Raw genomic sequence first — 23,575 nt, forward strand, 5'->3', positions numbered from 1 at the left:
TCCCGAGGATTTAACATAATGTAATTTTGAGGTCAAACCTGCAACCCAGCTGCTTTCAAATCAGAAAATTAGGCAATTTTGAACATATAAGATCTATAAAGTCAGACATTAAAGTAGTCCAGCTGCATTCTCTATTCTTAGCGCATTGAAAATCCACAGGACACAGTGTTACAGTATCCTCTTTTAATTAAAATAACCAGATGTCACGATGAAAGTGTAAGCTTTGTTGGGGGAAAAGAGCGCAACCGCCGTTGCAGTCAGGGGGATTTAAGCGGAGCGCATTCCTGCACAGCGCTCACACCGGAGGACGAGCAGCGGTGAAACACAGACCGCAACGCCTCGCAGGGGCTGGGAGTTCACCTAAAACCTCAAATTGGAGGTGGAGGAAGTGCTGGGTGTCGCCTGAACATAGCGGTTACATGTACAGCAGCCTCGGTTGAGGGTAACATTGTGTGTTCGAGGACTGTACGCTGCGATGTCGGAGTTTCTGGTGAGTCTACTCGGGGAGCGGCTCGTCAACAGCGAGAAAGCCGAGGTGGACGTGCAGTCGCTGGGCGCCAAGCTGTCCCTGGTCGGGCTCTTCTTCGGATGCAGCCTGAACGCCCCGTGCAAGCAGTTCAACGCCAGCCTGTGCGAGTTTTACAGCAGGTTCAAAAAGGCGTCTGAACATAAAGACAATTTGGAAATCGTCTTCATCTCGTCTGATCAGGACCAGAAACACTGGCACGACTTTTTGCAGGAGATGCCATGGCCTGCGTTACCTTTCAAAGACAGACACAAAAAGGTAAGATGGGCTGTGGTAATGGGTGAAGAGGAGTATAGGTGCTGCCAAATCAGTGCATATTCTCTGAAGACGCTTTTCTCTGCTTTAGTGGGCTGGAAATCACCGCAAAAACCTTATATGTGGCCATTTGTGCGTCTTCTCTCAGTGCACAGGTGTATATGGTTTAATTTGGGTCAGGAAATTGGTTTTCTAACATCATTAACCTCTTTTTTTTTTACTCAGATTCCCTCAATTCTGAATCTTGCCAACTGAACATTTGTCATCTTAAATTGTCTGTCTTTAGAAACCAAGTTAAACTAGTTGATGACACACATAACTGTATGTAATATGATACACACAATGAAATTTAATGGAGCCAGTTGTTAAGAAAAACTGTGAACTTAGTAAAAACAAAAAGGACATGTGAATTGCCCAGTCATAGTTAAGATGACAGTAATAATCCAGGAAATCAGATTTTTTTGTAATATGTAATCAAGTCCCAGCCTTTGGATAATATCTCTTACAGGAACCATTTAACCCTTTGATCAGTTTTATCAAGATAATCTAAATGTAGTAGGCCAGACATTCACAAGTTATTAAAAGGAGAAGAAACAGACAAAAAGAAAGATTTAATTTCCTTTTGTCTGTCCAGAGGCTGATATTTTACTTCTGGGAATACATTTAGACTCATATTTCAGCTGGGCATTATCATATTATTCAGGTTGCTACATGTGTAGCTGCCCAGTACAGGCCTGTTGTTTTGCCATCATCTCATCTGTAGCTTTCCATCATTTCCTCATGGTGTCACATCACGGTACTGTCATTGTTATTGTTCAAGGTTCGGAGCATTTCTAGCTGTCCACTTCTATTTGTCTCACTTATGAAGTAATATTTTAATTTTTTTGTAAAATAGGAGGCAGCTTGAATTTGCTTTTCTATATTTTTTTTTTTTTTTTGAGGACTTGGTATAAATATGAGCCTTTTGGTGTGATTAAGACATAAAAATTAAGATTATTCTCTATTTTAAACAGTTAAATAATTTCTAAACTGGAGCATTTGTCTTCTTACAGATTTTATAAATTACAGCATTTTGATGAATGTGTTTTTTGGTGAACATTTTGTGGATAAATTGCTATTTTTAATGACAAATTGTAATTATATGTAGTGGAAGTTCCCTTCATATTTACTTGCAGCTGCAAAAATGAAGCTTAATCTTTGAAAACAATAGAAAGGAGGACAATGTTACATGCAGGATGTCAGTGTTGTGTTGTTCGTCTCGTTCTCTGTTTGTGGATCTAAATGTGATTTGCAGCTAAAACATTTACAAAGTCATGAGGTCTAAACAAATCTACTATATGCTCCGATATATTTGCCCAGTATCAATTACCAGACAAAATGCTGTTGTAACTTTAAAATTGTGCTAAAGATGATAAAGAGGATTTTGACATCTTGCTTCAGAAGACGAGGCCTGATTCACTATTTTTAAAGGAAAACATCCCTTTAGAAAATAATATAAGAAAGAACAGTGTGTGACAAAAACAATCTAACTTTTTATATGTGTATAAAACCATCGTGTAGCCGTATCTATATTTTATCTGTATTTCATCATGTATACATCCTGTCTCTGAGTCTTTTCTCATTTAGCCAACACACACAAACTGTTCTTTGTGTAGGTGAGGCTTGACTTAGGCTGAATCATTGTCTTGTAAATTCTCTCAGATTGCCAATGATGATTTCCGTTACACTCCATAATGAAGCCCAGGCGTGAATGAGTCTCGGATGTGACGGGGTGTGTGTGGGGGGGGGGGGGGGGTGTCTTGTTGTTGTCTGGGGCGGAGCACATCCATCACCACAGTGCAGCGTTATTGTGTTTGTGGAAAAATATCTGTGGCATCGACATGAGCATTGTTCAGGCTCTTACTGGCAGTCTTTTTGGCTTTCTCTGCTTTTACGAGAATAGGGCGATGCAGTTTTGTGTATCTCCTGTTTTTGCAGAGGCCTGCAGTTTCGGTTCAGTTTGGGCTTCGTCCAACCTTTCGGCCTATTCTCTTGTTATAATGCAGCAGTTGAAAAAAAAATCATGTTTCAGTCAGCAGCTTTAGTGCAGTAACGGTATTTTATAAACGTGACATCTCCTGAAGCGTGCAGAGCGTGTTGTTAGCCCTCATCATCTGCTAGTTAAGCCGGGATTTATGCATTTTGGCATGTAGATTTTATGATCATGTTACAGTTATACACGCTGGGATATGTGCGCTCATTTACACTGCAGCCTTTCTCCCGTCCAATTGATTGGTGATTATATAGCAGGGTCTGATATAAAATGCTCCACCTTCAAGAAAATAAATGTTTTTATTCATAATTTAGGTTGTTAATGTTTCATTTTCCTCAGAACATTGTTGTTTTTAATTACTTGCTTAACACAAGTCAGAACAGAAATGCACACATTTTCCTTTTTGTTTTTGGTTTCATTAAATGTGTCTAATTCAAGTGTCGGCATTGTATTTTGCAAGTCAGGAAGTGTGAAGTTAGCCAGTGGTAAAACACGGATAACATAATGTCTCTAGTTTGGCTCTGAGTAATTGTAACAGTCTGACTGTAACAGTCATGATGTGACTGTTAGAGTCATTGGAGATGATCTATGTTTGCTACACACAGACCTAACAGGTGAGTGATGTTGACCCAGTGGAGGGCTCTGTTGATGTTGTGGGTCTGCGGAGACTAAGCGGCCAGCTCGCCCCTCCTCTCAGCCTTCTTTTTTGACTTAGTGCAAGCGAGCGCTCATCTCCTGGCGAAGGATGCAATTTTTCTTCAATCGTGTCTTTCAGAGCCTCACCTCCCCCTTTAAGAATCTCTGACTGTACCTCCTCCCCTCCTCCTCTCTCTCCCCCCACCCCCCCTCCTCCTCCTCCTCTTCTGCCCCCATACTGACTTGGCTATCTCTCTCTCTCACTGGAGGCTGTCCTCTTTTCTTTTACTCGGGGGTTATCCAGGCCTTCCCGTTGCAGGAAATGTTTGTTATTTAATCAAGAAGGGATAATATTCTCGATTAAATGCAGAGAGAAAGGAAAGTCTGGTGTAGTTAACTGCAAATCCTGGACAATCTTGATTCAATCCATCCTTGAAGGAGGTGAAAACTGTTATGTAGTTCAATGGTAGTTTTAAAACCAACATGAATATACTGAAAAGTTTTAATCGGTCTTGTTATTTCATTGCAGATGGACTTGATTTGGTTATTTTCTTGTGTGCATGCTTTATTTAAAATAGAAGATTTTGCCATATATATATTATCTTAAACACAAATGTGTCCATTATAGACTGTTTTAATGGTTTCTATTTTATTTTATCTGTGGAAAAATGTCAGTAGTCTTTCTTCTTTGATATTTTCCATTCTTAAGGTGGTGTCTTGCTTAAAGCCAGACAGGCTAAGGAGTCAGAGTAGTTTCTGAATAGCATGCAGTCTATCCTCTAGTGTGTGCCTTGGGGGACCCTCGACTAGCACGCTCTCAGTGAGTGGACGTCTGTTTGTTGTTCAGCGATGGCCAGCTGTCTGGCGGTCTTGGCTCGCTGGCACTGCCTTACATGGACTTGTGCAGCAGGAGTGAGAGAGTTCCATGTAAATCAATTAAAGCCTTGGCCAACTCGATGCAAAAACCCAACTTGACCAAAGAGGGAGGACAAGCTGAGATGTTGCCAGAGCTGTCCCTGCAGTCGGTGCTGTCAGACGGGGGGGTGAGGATCACATCGCACCGAGAGAAAGGCCTCTTGTTCAACTCCTCCTGGTTAGCAGCTCTGCTCTGTAGCCGGCCCCCAGAGGCAGGACGCCCGCTCCCTCGGCTCACAGCCAGGGGCTAAAGGGTGCAAGAGAGGGGCTAAGGACGCCTTTCATCAATATGTCACTGATCTCCTGAAAACTGCAGTGCAGCCTGCCCATCATGCATCTCAGCTCTCCTTGCCCCGTGTCAGCAGAAAAGGCTTGAAAAGGGCCTGAACTGTTTTATCCGCAGGTGGCAATTCTCTGTTCTTGATCTTTCCGTTGCATTTGGTTTTTGTGGGCCTGTAGCGTTGGATGTCTTCTCCTTTGTTGTGTTCACTCTCACAGTGCGGGCTAATAACATCAACAAAATTTCACATTTTTGAGGCTACTGTGATGTGGAACATCTGTAAATGAGAGCTTTAGAGTTAATTGTAGGATTCGGAGAGGATGTATTGCTCACCAGTTTCTGCTCAGCCAGCCTGCGCTGCAGCTCATGGGAACAAACATGACGTATGATATCAGAAAAACAGAAAACTTAGTTCTTATGTGCATTATGTATGAAATCAAGAGACAGCAGCTCAACCTCAGGAAAGTTAATAAACCATTATATATGCAGAAGAAAACTAATGCCAACAACAAGCAGAACATAAAGCTGTACTGTAAAGTGGCACTTTTTTGTAGATTCTTTACTCTGATCAAAGTACGAAGGGTTTAGTAACTAGCCTAATATGAAATTGGCTCTGAGACTAAATAGAAAATGAGCTAATCCTCACTTCAAGGCATTTGACCCTGGCAGATTAAATGACCAGTGAAACCTTGAAACGACAGTTAAAGTTTCACATTGTTTGAATAGTTGAGGAATTGTGTTTCGTAAGGAAGGTAAAGTAAACTAGTTAATTAATGAGCTTTAGAGGCAGCTGAGGACAAAGTAAAAAAAAAACAAAAAAACTATTAACTGCCCCAGAAATGTTTAAAACTGCCACCAGTGTATGCCCATTTGTTTATTTCATGATTATCTATCAACGTGCCAACATTTCAAAAGCCTAAATCATTTTTTTAGTGCATATTTACCAGTAACAAGAATACGGACTACTGATATCTTTCATCTTTAAAGTTTGTAATGGTTCATCTAAAGGGGCCTTCTTATTCTCCCAACAGGGTTTTCAAAACCACTTGGAGACTTTCCTTAGATTTGGATTTCGGCAGTGGAGACTAAATGTTTGCACAATACCTGTATCCACACAGTAATTACATTTTAGATGTCTTGATTAAATTTTATATCACGACTTCTTCATTACATAGAGCAAAACACAAGGAGTGTTTCAGAAAGGTATTTTAATCACAGTTTGCCTCTGTGCTCAAGGTATGTTTTTTTCAATAATTTATTGGATTTTATTGGATTTTTATTTTGTTTCAGCTTATTAGCTGCAACGCTGCTTATGAATATGGATCACTTCAACACAATATTTGTGTGCTGTTGATGAACTATAAAACTGTAATGTAGCATAATTTAAAAGCAACTGCAAATGGATCATGGCTACTGTTTAAGAACAACATGTTTGGTTTTGTCTAAAGTTTTGTAAGTTGACCTTGTGGAAGCTGTTACCTTGACTCTGGGTCTAGGCGTGTATGCCTGGCTGCAGCGCCTTAGTTTAACGTGACTATTGTTCTGCAGCTGCGAGGTCTTGTTGCTGTGCGCCATGTTTGACAAGAGCTTATGTAAAGAATGTGTGTAGACACCTGCTCCACAGAAGCCGTTCAGGGCCAGAGGGCATGGAAACAGTGTGTGTTTGTGACGGATCAGGATACTTGGCAATGCCAACTGTTACATCTCACAACCACCAAGCTTGTGTTACTGTCCCATTTCACCGCCCATTGTGTCCTCTTTACTTGGAGATCTGTAATATTATGAGAAGCCACAAAGGAGATCTCATCCGAAGTGAAGTTCAGTAGCTTAAGTTACTCAAGTGAGAGTTGATGGAACAGTCGTGCTGTGTGTCTTGTTAAAAACCCATCCCCTCTTGCAACCCGATCTGTTTTTACTTCCATTATCTACCCGTTAAACGACAACACACAATAGCTGTAAGGCTGCGACCTCTGTCTGCAGTCCACCAACCACTGAAACGATACTCTGGGATTGACTTCTCCTCTTTGTCCCCATGTTCTCCAGCTGGACCGCTCCTGGACTCCTTGTGGTTTTCAGCCAGGACTTTCCGAAGCGGAGTGACGTTAAAGATAATAGACATGGCTAATGTGTTCACCGCAGTGTCTGCAGTAGCTCTGGATGAGAACAACAGATGATTCATCCGCTTGCGTAAATTATCCCCAAACCAGCGTAATTGTCACATACAAGTCAAATCATCCAAACCAGCTCATCATAAAGTTCGGCATGCAGTGGCTTGATATTAATTTTTGGATTCTACTGATGACAGGAAAGCAGCTTAGACCAAGCTTCTTTCCACGGAAATAAGCGGATGGTTGTTATTTCAATTCATAAATCCACCATCATCTGCTATGTTTTTTCTTTCTTTTTTTTATTTTTTTTTCATGCTACTGCTGCCGTATCCAGGAGGTGTGTTCCTGCTTTCCTCTGAACTGAGAACACTTCATGGTCGGGTTGTTGTGCCTGGACCCTCCCCCAGTCAATCCTCCGGTCTCTAATTGCCCCACACCGCAGCTCAGCAGCCCTCTCCAACATAATAACAGCACAGCCGCCCCAGGGGCATCCTGCCATCCAGAGCTGTCTTTCGTCCTCCTTTTGTTATCTCCTAGATTGAATGTTGGCTCTTTGTGATTGCCCAGTCCTCCCGCCCCCCCCATCATCACCGTCGATCATATTTCTTAAGCTAAATGAAAAGGGACATAATGACTGACACATGCTTGGGACTCTCTACACTTACTTCAAATTCTCATCTGACATCGTTGAAACCTATCTCCTCCAGGATATCCGCTCTATCAGTGAGTGGCCGCATTGATTTTGATGGAAATTTATTCATAGCATGAACATTTCTGGCGTGACAAGTTTCCCCTTGGACGATAACCCTTTCCCTTCCATGTGACCATGCCGCTCCCACTGGATGGATGCACTGTTGTCTGTGTATATGCAAGCTGTAAACCCCCCCCCCCCCCCCCCCTTGCTGTGGTGTTTTCATCCGCGTCTAAGTGCTCCTGCAGCTCTTGCTCCTGTCTGAAAAGAAGCTCGCCATACAAAGAGACCCACTGTCTCAGCGTGCAGCATGGCACACTGGCACCGGCCCCGCTGTCTTGCCTACAGTTTAGCTGTTGCATGTGGCGAAAGGATTTTTATCCAGCGACTGACAAGCATGCGCTTTGACAAAGTGAGGAAAAAGGGCGCGAGGCTGTTTTTTGTAATGTTGCATAAGTCATTTGACTTTTCCTTTGACTTTGGTCATAACACAGATTAAAACATCTTTTTTTCTTTTTTTTTTTACTGCTATAACACGCTTGGATTGCGTACATTAACTGTGCAGTGATGTGAGGGTAAACCGGTAGTTCAGTGTGTGTGTATATAAAGACAGAGAGTATGTGGATGGAGAAGATGTTTCTCTCTGCTCTGCTGAGCTTTGTGGGCCTCCAAATGTTACATGAGGACAGAGCAGCATCCAGTGCACATCTTCTAGGAGTTACAAAGATGGATATAAGATGCTGAGGTAAATATTAATCTACCACTAGCAGCCAGTTAGCTTAGCACAAAGACTGGGAACAGGGGGAAACAGCTAGCCTGCTGTTCAAAGGTAACAAAATCTGCCAACCAGCAACTCTAAAACTCTACAATTAACACGTTTATATCTTGTTACTTTAATCCATACTAAAAACCAAAGTGCAGAAACAATACTTTGTGGTTTTACTGATTTTTTTTTTATGAGTCAGACTATTTCTTGCAAGAAAGCAAAGAAGCTTATTTCCTAAAAAGTGAAGCAGTGACATTGGATGACAGCCTGTCAGTGTGTGCGTGCAGTCACGCACTCACCAAACCCTTTCGCACAGCGACAGACTGAAGAAGATGTTCTGGGCTTTCTTACTTGTGTTATCATGAGCACCAGAGGAAACCGAACAATATTAAAATCCCAAAATAGCACCCAGTCACCGTCTTTTGACAGAAAGAAGCTTGCACTTGAACGCCCTGTCTCCACTGGGATATCGGGCCACGTCACCCGATCTTCTTCTTAATTTTTACTTGCTGGTTCATACGTTTGTTTTTTTTTTGTTTCTCACTGTTTCAGGGAGTCCATATATGTATTAAAAAAATTGGATGTTCTTTTTTGACATCACTGACCCCACATAATTCAGATTAGTTCCTTCTTACTGATTGTTGATCCTCGTTTTGCTCCTACACAGATGTAACATTTACAGTGAGCTGTTAATCTCCAGCAGGATAATGAGGCAGCTGAGGATATATCATATGTCTAATAAGGTCAGATGGCACCGCTGACAGCTTCCCAGAAGAATCTTTTCCATAAAATTGAATCAGCTCTTTCAGTCAGTTTTAATGGCATAGCATGGTAGCAAGTTAAGAGTTTTAACAGTTGCAGGAAGAATGAAGAAGCATAAGTAAGCATCTTCAAACGTGCTTTTTATCGGAGCTCAGCAACTCAACGAGACTCAAGAATTCTGTCGCTAATTTATATGCCGTCCTTGCAGAGTCTGCATGTTGCGTTAAGAGAAAGTGGAGAAAAATGTAGGGGAGTCTGGCTGAAGCAGATCTCATGGCCTGTAGTTTGCTCATTATTTCTGTAATAACCAGAGAGCCACTTGGAATCATTTCCAGGCACACCCAGCTCCATCTCCTCCAGGAGATTGCACACAAACATGCATACTTGAATTTGGATCATTTATTGTGATTCTATCTTGATTATTAATCTAAATGTCCAAAATCGTCTGCAGGCAGGTTCACTGAGTTTACTGTGCCTGCGCTATTTGACACCACTGCAACAACACGCTTCCCACATAATTGCATATTTATATCTAGTTGGAAAAATGGATATGTTGATTTCCCCAGTTGGTATCTGTCATGGCGTGTGTGTGTGTGCACACCCATGTCACATGACTCTTTAGAATACATTTGTGAGCCATTACTCAAGGTCACTGGTGGGCAAGCTAATCTGGAAAACAAATAATGGTGCAGCAGTGTTGGCCATAAATTGATTCATACTGTTGTATTGTCAGTTACATTACATTAACAACAAGAAGTTGGGCTTATTTTTCAGCCTGCTGGTTAATATTTTCTGCCATTGAAAGACGATAAGGTTCTTTTTTTGGGTTATACAAGTGAAGAATGGTTTACCTGCATAGTGATGTGATTTTAAAGCCACTATGTGTGGAATTGTGATGTGATTATAGCAACTTTTAAATTGTTCTGATTGCATTAGTTTTAATCCAGGAAATTGGTGCCCTCTATGTGCTGCTTTCAATTCATTCATCTCAGTGTTCTTGGGTCAGATCTACTGCAGTGTCTTGAGCTTGTCGAGATTCAAACTTTGTTAAAACTCTTAAACTCTATTTCCTCTCTTAGCTCTGTTTTGGTCTCCCCCAGCTAAATATGTTTCTCTTTAGCTGCTAAATACTCCACTTTGTTCACCAGCTGGTTGCTAACTTTGTCTGTCTGTTGTTTGGTGCCGGGCTAGTAGCTTACCTTTTAACTAAAAAATGACTGCCTGCATCTGGAAACAATGCTCATGAGAGCCTGAACCAAAACGGTAAAGTTTCAGGCCCAAAAAACCAAAACAATGAATTCAAAGATGCTGAAAAGCTCCACAGAGCTGAGGGGAACTATAGTCGGGTGATAATTCTCTGTGGGTTTATCACTACAAATGACATCTTTCATATTCCACATAGTCATTTAGCCTGTTATTAATATAAAAATATTGATTAGTGCAGCTTTAAATACATATCATCTTTTCAAACTCCGAAACACCATGCACATGTCTGTTTGTTTTTGTAATAAAAATAAGGTCATCCAAAATGTATTTCTGCCCAACTTAAAGCGTTGAGGCTGTGTAATAAAATCTCCTCTAAACAAAGCCTACTTTTTTATAACAGGGATATAGAATGTAGTGTACGGTGTAAGGTTGTTAGCTCACTTCAGCCACAAGTCAAGTAAACAAGTACAGAACTTCACCTGACCTTGCAGCAGAGAAACCACATGGATTCTGTATAATGTACAACAGCAATAGACCAGAGCATGCACTGATGGTAGCCCATATGGAGGTACTGGCAATGTTGCTGCCTGTAACTGGGGGAAACATTGGAGGAAAGATTCATGCAGGCAAGGTACCACTACCACAATGGGGAAAAAAGTGTATCATGAGAGATGCCGATCATCAGAGGGAGAGGGAGGGAGGGAGGGAGGGAGGGAGGGAGAGAGAGATTCTCATTGAACACCCTCTGAGTGAAGAAGTAGCCTTGGATCCATGCTGGCTGTGAGACTGGAGTGTTTTTCTGTCTTTTGAGTCCGTGCATTTCTTCAGCTGTCACGTCCCATTTTCAAATCAACTGCGCTACATCTTTGTCCAATAAAAACCACACTGCATGCATTCCAGACATATTCCAGCTCGTGTTTTTGCACTTAGGAACGTGTTCAAGTGAGAAAAGGCTCACACACATCATCAGACACTTTTTGTGGGTTGAGAGAGTGGACCCCCTGCTGAGGCTGTGCTGTGGCTTAGCTCTGCCTCTGTGTTGGAGGCTAATCGCTGTTTTGATTGGGCTTTTTTTAACCCAATCTGTTTGCATGGAGCACCGATCCCACGGCCATGTTGAATGAAAGGGTTTATCAGCTTAAGCCTGTTGTAAGGAGCACGAGAGGTCTCATCTTTTCACTGAGGAATGAGAGCAGCCCTCGGACACAAGTGTCCGGGCAATTAGAGACGGCGGGTCCTCAAAGAGAGATTACTGGCGCACACAGAGTTGTGGACGGCTTCTTTCTTGTCCTGGACATTGTTCACTCAGTGTTGAGACACACGAAGATTGGTGCTGTTTTCTCAGAGGACAGCGGAGGGAGAGATAACGGACGCAGTCACGGGGCTCTTATCTTGAGAAGATTCATTGGATGCAACATCAAATTATGGACTTCAGAACTGTTGCTCACTAAATTGTTTTCCTACAGGGTAATTGCTGTGGTCAGTCTAATGCGGTAGTCGTTTTTAGAAGTGGTAGCGCTCGTCTTCCTCTCTGTTTTTCTGGGCTCAGAGTACATAATGCCACTGTAATGTGAACATACTCTTACATGAACATTTTGAAGTTGGTCCAACTTCCATTGTGCCCAACTTTGAGTCCGCTTACTATGGAAACATAGCATCATGCCGGCATTTTAAAGCATTTTGCATGCCAGGTCCTGACATTATTTGTTGGGCTCTCGGCCTGGTTGCTGTGCCCACCCAAACACAAGCAGCAGGGGTTTTACGGAAAGGTCCTGACTCATGGTCAACTTACTAGCTTTTTTGCACAACACTGAGTTAACTCCATCCATTGAGGAAGACTGTGAAATTGAGAAATCTGAGACGAATCAGAGTTAAAATTCCCAAGAACGAGTATGACCTTCTACAGTCTAAAGCAGCAGAACTTTCCTACAGGCTACAAGCTTTTATCAGAGTGACATTCCTGTATTTATTAATGCTCTTTCAGGAACCTTAATGGAAGGATGGTGTATTTAATGGAAGATGGTGTGTTAGCCTCTGTGTGCTTAAACTGTAAAACTTCATCATGTGAATATGATGACAGAAACCAGTTTAGCTACGGTTGGGTGAGATTATATCAACTTGTAGGAGATTTTGCCAAACCAAATATGGGTGTAGCTCTCCCTTTTAACATGGTATGTAGGTTGTATTGGAAGATTGATGGCAAAGTTGCAAATCTTATTGTTGTATTGAATTTTTATATTATTGCCCACTCCAAGGCTTTACTTACAATTTTGATCTGTAAAAATCACTATTAATAATTACGTAATGGCCACTTCCACTAGGGAAAATCGGATGCCCGTCCAATTCGTTTTCTCTGGCGAAGGGCCTGACTGTGACTCACTTTTTTTTTTTTTTACTTTCAGTCTTCTGGATACCTATTTAAAATAGCATGTCAAGAGATAGACGACCACATAGGACCTGCATTGTTCACTGTACAGTTAAAGGTCAAAGCTTAAGAACCATTCCCTGAAGATGGTTGTAAAACATTCACAATACAGCAGTGTTTCCTGTAGAAACTATATTTCCATGCAGACAAAATTCTAGTCACTGCAGTCTTCTACTTTATTGATGATTTGATGATCTTAAAAAAATAGTTTGCATTGTCTTTTCATCCAAATAAGCTCTCTAACCAAAAATATTCTTATAATTTTGTATAATTCCATAGTTATTGCTGTATGAACACAACAGATTTTTCAAATTATCCTACACATGAACAAGAGTTGAGGCTGATGTCCTTGAAAGTTACTTTCTCCAAAGGAAATGAACTTGCAGAAGGCATGTGACCGTTCCTGCTGATGTGACTTGTAGCCTGTGAGGTGTTAAATTGAGTCAGGAGACCGTGCGAGTGCAGGGAGTGAGTAAACACAGACGAAATACTTAACCCTCCCTCTGCTGCACAGCTCACCAGTATGTCACTCGCCACCTGCTCATTTGACAGCGCTGCTGGTTTTGGAAGCAGCAGGTGTGCTTTTTAAGTCCAAAGGTAGCCGGTTCCGCTCTGACAACCCCAGTCTGTGTTGTGGTCAGCGAGTCTGCTTTTTTTTTTCTAAAGGTCAATATATACCAGCATAATTAAGTATCTTTTAGTGTAGCTGCATCAATAGCCAACTATTTGTGTCCTACAGAAACAAAGCTGATGAACTGAAGCAGAAAAAAAAGCTGCTGATGAAGGTTTTGCATAAGGAATGTCAGTGTTTCTGCCAAGTCCTGTACCTATTCCCCTTCTCTCTTTTCATCATATAATTATGGTCAGTAGCATGAGCCAGAGGTATGTAGTATGTTTTTTTTTTTTGTTTTTTTTTTTAAAAAGACTTAAAGGGGGGAATAAAGCTAAAGAATTATTGCAAATGAAAATATGACTGCAGGTTTTTCTGGTATGAATGAAACCAGGTTGAGTGAGAAAGGTGAGAAGGCTGACCCGCACCAAAAGGCGCCGTTGTGATCTGCGCTTCTTTCTCTCTGTGCAAAGAGTAGCTCATTGTAGTTGAAAAGCCTACATGTGGAATCATTTTCTCTCCACGTCCGCAGAGTTCACGGTGTGGCCGAACCCCCTGAGAAACAAAGGCATCTTCATCACTTCATCGCTTCCCTTCGTCGCTTTGTTGCTCCAGGTGTTCGCTCTCTGAGCGGTAGAGATGTACTGCAGATAGAAAAACCTGTCCAAAAATACATTTAGAAAAAGAAAAACGTCGACAGGACGACATTAACCAGAGCGTTCTCCGAGGCTGTGAAAATTCTCACAGGTATTTTATGAAACTCTGCGTTTCCTCAGTTGCACTTCTTTTAAGTTAAAGAGAGCGAGGGAGCGCGAGGAACCCTCTTTACTCTGTTGTGGTAAGAAATCTGTGTAGAGACCTGCCAGTGAGGTGGAGATACAGTATGTTTATAATGTGTACTGTAATTACCCTCTCTAATTACTGGCATCAGAGCATAATCACAAAAATATCAAAGCTGCATTTGACATCACTCATGCTAAAAGCTTATTATTGGTGGCCTTTTTTTTTTTTTTCAAATAAACAGCCTTTCCCACAAGGCAGAACTGGCATTTGTCAGTTTCAAGCACATAACAATATATGATACCTTAAGAATAAAAGTGGGGAATTGTAACAAAAACTGTACATTTTCTTTCTTTTTTTTTCCAGCCTACCTTTAACATGTCCCTCCTCTATCCACTCTCAGGAACTGAAAGCGGAGCCAAGTTAAATATCTGGCGTGGCCTCAAAGCTCTGAATATTTCCGTGGAAAGCTGAGTGGTTTATGTAAGTTCATGGATAGAGATAACAGATTGCATGTCTTTTGCAGCCGATTAGTTGGCAGTTTGGAGAAATGGGCGCACCACACGCTGCTCTGGAATATTAACTAATAATACGCCGGCGTTTCTCGAGTGTGACCGTTTTGAAGCGGGTCTTCTGGCATCGCAGTAGTGCCATGAGTCTTGACGAAATGGAAATGTGCTGTTAAAAGATACACTAAATATTTCAAGTCCTTTGTCTGAAATAGAAAAAAAAAACACAAGCATCTCTGTAAAACACACTTGTTCGTGCAGGTGTGGTCTACTGTTTGGTCTTATCTCATTGCAGCTCAGCTGAATAGGCAAAGCTTTCAACTCTATTATTTCTTGCTTTACAACCATCCCTCGCTTCGCTCCCCTTTATCCATTCAGCTCCTCTTCCGTTGTGAGACCCTTGAGTTATTTTGGCCTTGAAAGCCAAACCTGCTGTCCTAGAATCAAATTTTAATTAGGCAGCATCCTCTTCCTTGATGATTCCAGCTTACAATATCACCCACAGGCCAGAGGAGTCGAACAAAACCCTTCACCCTTTCCTTTTTCTTTTTTTTTTTTTCTTAGCTGAAAAACAGCGATATAAAGCAGGAAGGAAATGGTGCATTTTCAATGATCTGCACCATCTTTGATCTTGAAATTGCAGCCATTACGTGTCATAATATTCCATGTAAAATTCCTGAGATTAACATGCTTTTGATGTTCATTCAGACTCCGCTTTGATACCCCCATGCTGCGGTTATGAATGTAACTTCTGATTTTGTGCAGTAGGCCTATTTATGCCTGTACAATAACACTCACTACTGCTTCCCGTGCTTAGTCACATAGATGACACTTCTCTATCTAAATGATGGAAATCTGTTCCAGTCATGGCCTGTTTATATACTGTAGATAGATGCCAGAGGGAAATATGCTGGTGGTTTTGGGGTTTAGTGGTACAGTTTGTGTACTTGGCACAAAGTTAACATGGGGGAGTGAGAGACGAGAAACAAGAGCGAGGCTCCAACCAACATCCCGGGCCTGCTTTTGTGTTTGCCAGTGGTGAAGTGTGAGCAGCTGTAGGAGGATGCCAGCATGAGGACTGAAATAATTACTGCAGTATGCTAGCTTAGTCAACACTGTTCAACTGCAGCTGTTTCCTTGGCTGTTGAAAGAATTTCAAAGGATGTAATGTAGCTCCAGGAATTTTTTTTAGCAGCTACCTAACAGGGATTTGCTGGACTGTGGTGACATTTTTGAAAGTAAATACAGTAAAAGTTTAATGGTCAAAAGCTGCAACATGGAGCGGGAACATACACCTAAGTGTGGACAGGATCATTACGAAGATTTATTATCAACCTGAGGGGCTTGGACACACACTTGTGCAGTCACACCATTTTGTTATGTTGTTTTTTTTTTATAGACTCCACCCCCACAGCAGTGTCCTCTTCCCACCAGCACAAAAGAGTAGGACGAGGAAACTGGGTCAGGTTTCCTTGTATTTTTGCTATCAATGTGTTTTCCTGCTGCTGATGATACTCTGTTCGATGGATGTTTTACTTCTTTTTCTATGAGAGGCAGAGGTGGAAAAAGCACATGAAACGGCCTTATTACTATTATAAATCAATTTTTTTTATCTTTTAAAGCTCCTTAAAACACGGTTACAACCCTTCAGTTTTTCTCTATTTCGTGAATCTTCATGATTAAGCAACATCAAGTTAAAGTTTTGGGGGAAAAAACAACACTGTCGGGTATTGTATAACTCCCCGCCTGAAGATTTGAGGCTTGCAGAATCAGTGACATCTTTTAAATCACTTCTCAAAGCTTATCTTTTTTATAAAGGCCTTTATTTAATCGATACAACACTGTTTTATTTCCAGCATGTCTTATCTGTTTTATTGTTTTTATTTTTTATTACTATTATTTTTATTCATATAAGGGGGTATTTTATTCTGTTTTATTGCATTTTATCTTAATTGTCTGATTTTACTGCTTAATTGTAGTACTAAAATGTTTTAATAGTAACTTTGTTTTTTTAAAAGTGCCGTATGAATACAGTTTTTTATTATTATTATTTTTATTATTATTAAAATACAAACTCAGCTAGTCTTGTTAATCAGGACTGAGATTGATAATGGTCTGAGAATATGAGCAACAACCGCAAAGAATGGCATCACATTTTAGTTCAAAGGTTGCTAACTCTTGATTGGTGTGCGCCCACTTCCAACCAGTGAGAATAGCATAAGAAAAAATTGCACAGACAGAAATCTCTCATGTGAAATAGCCAAAACAGTTGTTCTCATTATGGACCCCATCACTCATAGTAAGAAGCCGATTCAGAAAATAGGTTTTCAGGGTCTTTTGATGTGTAACGACAACAGAAGTGGGTTCTCTTCTGTCACAGATTCATAGCACTTTAATAGCCGCATGTATTCATCGTTCATAGGCCCCAACCCAAGGTCTTTTTGATAATTGCATTTACAGACGTGGTGGGTTTTGCCTCATAGCAACATCCTCCTGCCCAGCTTTTTCCCAGATGAGCAACACTCTGTCATCTCGGCCTGCCAAACGCAGCCTCTGAAAAATGGAAGCTCTCCAACAGGCAATTGCTCTTGTCAAAATTATGTTAAACAGACAGTTCACTCAAATACTACGTTGCTCCCATGTAGGCTGACCAGATGAGAACGGGGTGAAATTCGAGTCAGGGAAGTTGGGGGTGGGCGTGGTCACGTGGCCACGTGGCCATGATGGGCGTGACCTCCAGTACATTCAGTGTCAACGAACAGTAAAACATGTGAAAGTCAAAACTCAATGCTAAAATTATTTTTGTTCATGAAGTCAACTGTCTATCATTAGGAAAAAGAAACACAATGGCTGTGTTGTATGTAAATCATTATCCGTTACATAAAATTCATTTTATTTTATTCATTTCATCAAGATGGTTTAATTTCCTCTCTGTAAATGTTCAAATTCAACAACATTGTAGCTATGTGTCGCTGCTATGCGTCGCTGTTTATCAATTCGTGGCACTACTGTACACAGCTAAAAAAAACTTCAACAGCCATAATTCATGTAGGCTACGGACATAATGGTGCCCGTCTGTGGGCAACACCAAAAGAATGTTTCATAACAACCGGTTTTTAATGTTTTATTAGGCTATAACTAATCAAAACTCGGGTGTAGTCTCATTTTTGGGACAAACAGGACGGGATTCGAGATTCGGGACCGTCCCAAATTTTTCAGGACGTCTGGTCACCCTACTCCCATGATATGTATATTTTTTTATGTTGCACACATTTTGTGGATTGCCCGTCTTCATAAATTCTGTTGTGTACAAATAAAGCCTTGAACATCACCATAATTTCAGCCACAGCTCTTAACCTTTTGTTTTTCTTAAGTTTTTTTTCACCATCCTCCTGGAACTGTCCCAAAATACAATATAAGACATCCCAAAATTAATGTGGACTGTCCCACATTTAAAATCTTTGTTTTTCTACAATATCATCAGTGGTTAACTTCAGCACAGCTAGAAGTACGAGCTAATCCAGCTAACAGCTAACGGCTAGCTATGATGGCAGAGCTGGTGCAGGGACAGTCCTTGATGAACCAGCCAGGGCTGAAGTCAGACGGCCTGGTCGACGTGTTACTGAGGGCCCGATGGTTAACGACTACACTGGGGCTCACTATGGGCCACTTAGACCGAGCCAAAGCACTTTTATTCGGATTTGCTCATGTTGAGTTGCTGCTATTAACGTCTGCTCTGTCAACACGCGTTTTTTCTTTTCAACTCACCCCAAATTCGTCCCAAAATTAATTTACATCCTTCCAGATTTTCTTCCGGGACGACGGGAGGTCCTTAAGCTAGAGCCCTGAGTTCAGTGCTTACGAGGGAGGATTGTGCATTATTGTGCAGACCTGTATCTCAGAGTTTCCTGTTATTCATCAGGGAGGCCAGAGTTTCAGGTTGGTTTCCAGAGTGTGTGCCACTCTTCCTGCACACTTTCTCAGGCTCTAACAATAGACCCCTCATTGCTGGCCCCTCGTAATCCTCTTTACCGCACCCCCTCCCCTCCAGCTCTTTACTCCCTCCCAACCTCTCTCTAACAACCCCCCCATCCTGCACAGGCCAGGCATCCCCGCAGTGTTGTCAACATCAACCAATCAGTCAAAGAGCTGCTGCAAATTTGAATGTTTGGAAGTACTGCAAAGCTTCTTCAGTTGTTTTAGATATTTAACAGAAAGCACAAGATCCTTGATATCTTAAGTGTAGGTGCCATTTTTCTTCATACTTTTTTCATCAGCGCACCTTGATGGCTCCTATTTTTGTTTTGTTTTGTTTTTTTCCTTTGGTGCCTGAAGGCAGCAGGATGGCCCATCACTATAGGCTCAACTACAGGATGCAATGCACTTGTCATGCATTGTTTATAGTCTGCTTTGATATCGCTCTCTTTTCAACATGGAATCTCGACACAGAGACCCAAAGGATGCTGAGAGGAGGAAAGCATTGCTGAGCAAGGGAGGGAAAAAAAACAACAATGAGTTGAAGTGTTTTGTTGTTCCTCTCTTCAAGATGTGTTTTGTCATACTTCTGTTTTTCATTGTTGTCATTCTGTAGTCTGTTTTTTGTCATAAAAATCAAAGTTTCTTTTTGTACCGTATATGTTCCATCTGACTCAACAGAGATCCTCTGGCATGGATATTTATAGGCATTACTGAGGCACTCAAGGTTAAATATCTCAATATATTGAAGCTTCTTAACACACAGGGGGGGGTCTGTGGATCTTTTTTTTTCCCCCTTCCAAATAAGCAGACCTCTCCTCCACTTGTAACTCTCCTCTGTGACTCTTTTAAGCATGATTTAGAAATGTAATTGTTCTCCCATTTATCCCTTTATGCATTAAACTGCCTTTTTTCTTCAATGGAATGGCAAGTGACGGGTGGTAATTGTAGATCAAGGCGCGGGCGCTGGGGAACCGGCTGGGGGCTGGCGCTCGGTTTCAGGCTTTGGCGGCTGGCTGCCCGGGATCGCTGATGTGCTGCTCACAGTGGGAACTAAAAGGGCTCTTGCTTATGAAGTCAACCCCTGCTTGCAGTTGCTCTGGCGTTTTACCCTGTGCCAACCATACAATGGCTGGTCTTTTCATTTCAGCCCTCACTTAGTGATTCCTGCCCTCTGCCCCGGGCCGCAACAAGCGTCGTTGTCACTCAAGTTGAATCAGAGCGAGTGCTGGAGGAGGGCCTGAAAGGCAGTGACACTCCAGAAATCCACTTCAAATAAACAATTGGAGCATGCTGATACATGGGGCTAATAAGCTTTTATGAGTATACTTAGAGGCTGCTTTGCTGTTGAGATGGTATTAATTATTAGCCGGGTTGAGAGTGAAAACCATTTTTTTGGGGGGTTTTTTTCCAGGAGAAGCATACTTGTGTGTTTGGATGTAGCGTGGAACCCTGTTCTTCCCAAATACTGAAGCGCTGCCTCAAAAGCTCCCACAATGCTGCTCAATATATGCAAAGCCGTCTCTCGACAGGGCTTGTTAAGCATCAATGCTACACTCCTGCTCCAGAGATTTATTTCAATATGGGCCATTACTGTTGATAAAGTCCCTGCTGAACCGACTGCTCATTTTTCTTTTGTGACTTCAGTGTCCTTAAAGGAGCCACATTTCCCACCTGCAGAGATGGATAACTTCTAATTAACTTTTAAGCATTTAACCATCATAACTGTCTTTTTTTGTGTGTGTGTGTGTCCCAAAATATGTGGAGTTACATAGTATAGTAATGTAGTACAGCATTATCTTCCATGCATATTTATCTGCAGAGCTAATAGTAAAGCCAGTGGATGAGAGTTAGACTATTGTATCCAAAAACAACAAGTTAACCCATTTTTAATGACTTTTATTTAGATATTATCTAAATTGATTGACATTTACATTCATTGGCGGACGGTTTTGTCCAAAGTGGGTATAATCCAAGCCACTGTAGATCAAGGAGAAGCCATCAAGTGTCACAACGCTCATTTGCTAATCTAGATATTAGTGACAGCTTGGTTAATCAATCAGCGTCCTTTCTTCAGTATTGATAATGATTATATGGGAATATAAAACACAGCAGCTGTTTTTTGCTTCTACAGATGCGCTCAAACTATCTTTTTCTCCCACTGGGCAGATGCCTTCAGACTGAGATATCATTAGTACAATGAAAGGGATCTTTTGACCAGGATATCTGCTTTATTTTTCACTCCTCTAAAGCCCGACTCTGTGCTGCTCATCATGCCCTAATGGAACACAACGCTGCAGCAATTAAGCAGCTGTTTGGAATTAATCAAATAAACCTCCTGAAGCCTTTTCTAGATGTTAGATTTTCCCAGAGAAAGCAGGCAGTGTGGCTGTATTGGCAGAGGGTGCTTTTAGGTTCCTCCAATTAGGAAAATATAGGCAGTGCTTTTAAACATACATATCCCTGCAAAGCTCCTTTTCTTGTCTGCTGTTCGGTGGCTGTGCTGAAAGACTCATGGTGGACATAAGAATGACAACAAGGGACAGATTTGAAGGTTAGGATATGTATAAAACTAAGCATCTTGTTCTTAAAACATTACCTCTCATAACAGCTACCGCCTTCTGTGATTGCACTTTGACTGACACGGGAAGTCCTCCTCTGGCTTCAGATTTCTGTTGCTAAGGGACCAGACTGGTGGGTTTCTAATAGCCGAGTGGACCCTGAGCAATCTCGGGCAATTACTTCACTTAATCGTTAAGATCTAAGGAAGGGAGGGGCTCTGAGCTGTGAATTCATTACAGGGCTATAGCATGAGATGAGCTGTAGTTATAGAGACATGAGAAAAAAATTGAGTGTGAAAGACATGGAGTCATTACGAGCCAAGTGCTCATGTTCGGTGGAGCAATTAGCGGTTATTGGATTTCTGTAGACCATTATGGAATGGACTGTGGAGGAAAATCAATTATAAAAACAGCATTGCATCATGTCCCTTTTGTTTTTATATTCCATGGTAATTCCATGTAGGCCGGAGGGTTTTTTTTTTTGTTGTTGTTGTTTGTTTTTGTTGTATGATGTATGAAAATTGCTGACTGAATCTCCCTGTGGAAACAGTAAGTCGATTCAGGATGTTTATGAGCTCATTAAAAATGAAAAAAGAAAAAAAAAAAAAAAAAAGGATGGCATTGTCAAGTCTGCCGTTTTTCACCAGAGAGAAATGCGTCAGAGTGAAAAAGAAAGTGTCCCATACAAAAGTCCAATCTGGGCTGAACCAGTCCAGGCTGGTACACTTGTTGCTCACTTGGCGGGACCACCCAGACTGATCTGGTGGGCTACACAAGCGAACATTGTATTCCTCTGGGAAAAAGATCATGTAGCACAACTGCTTTCCAGATTCTTTTCTTGCCAGAGACAAAAGGACTAATCAACAAAAAGCTGAATACAGTGTTAAGATACCTAATTGCCCCTAATGTCAAATGATCGTGACTCTTAATTATAAAGTAAGATAATTTTGGCAAGGATGGCAGTGTCGTTTAGTTGGTTTGTCCCAAAAAAGGATATTAGATGGATAGTTTGGTGATCACCTGACCTTTTGCCTGGCACCATCGTCAACACTTTGAAGTTTTGCCAATAGCCAAAATCACATAAAATGTAAAGTTCCCTGTTCCCCAGACAATTAATCTTACAGATGGATGACAAATTGGAGGAAAAATCAACATCAGTGTCTTAGTAAAGTGTGTTCCAGTATGAGCAGCCAGCACAGCTTCAGTGTTCCTTGGCATAGAGCTCTAACGGAGAGATGAAAACCATTCTTTCAAAAAATATTCCTTCATTTAGTGTTTTCATGATGGTGGTGGAGAGCGTTGTCTATCATTCAAAATCTTCCAGATTGTTGAGATTATGTGACATTTTTACACTCGTCAAACCATTCAGTGACCCCCTCGTCTCCTGTATAGAAGCAGTTGTAATGTTTCCTCAGCTTATTTAGTCAGGTTTTTCCTTTCATTTTGTCACTCCCAAGAACCCAAGAAATATTAATCTGATGTGCAGAATACCATAAAATTTGGACAGATTAACTATTTTCCATTTTTCCACTGACTCTATAAACTTTTTGCTTTTGGGCCACCCTCAGGCCAAAATGTACATATACACACATAATATTTACAATGAAATTTCTGATCCCAAATTCTAAAAAAAACAGCATCTTAGCTACTATTTTAATGACCCTCAAGGCCCTCTTCTAACCATACTATCAGGAGCTCTGTTAGAGCAGAATCCAGCTACTTGAAAGGCAGTAAATTTAGCAAAATCATGAGTATATTTTTGTGCCTCTCAACACTTTCTTATTATGTAATGTACATTACCAGTCAAAAGTTTGGACACACTATCTCATTCAGGGGAATGGGAACGTGTGTCCAAACTTTTTACTGGTACTGTACTTTATAATTTAGAGCGTCTAGGGGCCTCTACTGGGCATTGAGAACTCAACCAGTTCTTTGACCAAGGCAAATGTTTGTTTCACGCTAGCTTTTTTCCATTTTCACATGATGTAGTAATTCAGCAATGCCTTAAAGGTTACATGTTACAGTTATTGCAATGACACAGTAAAAACAATGTTAGGACCTCAGGGCCATTTCTTTGATATACTTCATTCTAGTCTCTCCAGCAGAGGCTGAATGAATTCAAGCTGTTTTAAAGTCCTAGAGAAATGACAAATACATTTTCCCAGTTTTAATCCCATGTCCCTGTGTTCATTGTTCATTTAGCTCTTGTTATGTGCCAAATATAGGTCAAAAAAATCAGTATCAGAGTATTTTTACATCAAGATTCCTGTCTTTTCTCTTCCTGTAAAACGGTTTCAAATGTTTGATGACTCATCCTGCACTCAAGGGTGTTTACAAAAGTTCATCCAATCAGATATGACTGGGCAGGCAGCTAGCCACAGCGGTCATATAAAACCGCACTTCACCGTCTGTGGGTGGTAGTAGCTAACAGAGCAATATGGAGAGAGATAGGAAGAGACGTGTGTTTGGGTATCAGTGAGCAAAAAACCTTCATTTCCAAAACAATGTGGCTGTTGAGGTCTAATCCATTCATCTCTC

At 41.2% G+C, this 23,575-nt stretch overlaps 1 protein-coding gene across 1 annotated transcript in view; it reads left to right on the plus strand.

Moving 5' to 3' along the window:
* Positions 1 to 277: 277 nt before the first annotated feature.
* Positions 278 to 23,575, plus strand: part of nxn (nucleoredoxin) — a 58,838-nt gene continuing 35,540 nt past the window's right edge. The window contains exon 1 of the mRNA XM_067595074.1: positions 278 to 784. Coding sequence (XP_067451175.1) covers positions 476 to 784 — 309 coding nt within the window. The 5' untranslated portion in view covers positions 278 to 475. The remainder of the gene's footprint in view (positions 785 to 23,575) is intronic.

The sequence above is a fragment of the Thunnus thynnus genome, chromosome 7 (genome assembly GCF_963924715.1).
Source record: "Thunnus thynnus chromosome 7, fThuThy2.1, whole genome shotgun sequence".
Lineage (NCBI taxonomy): Eukaryota > Metazoa > Chordata > Actinopteri > Scombriformes > Scombridae > Thunnus > Thunnus thynnus.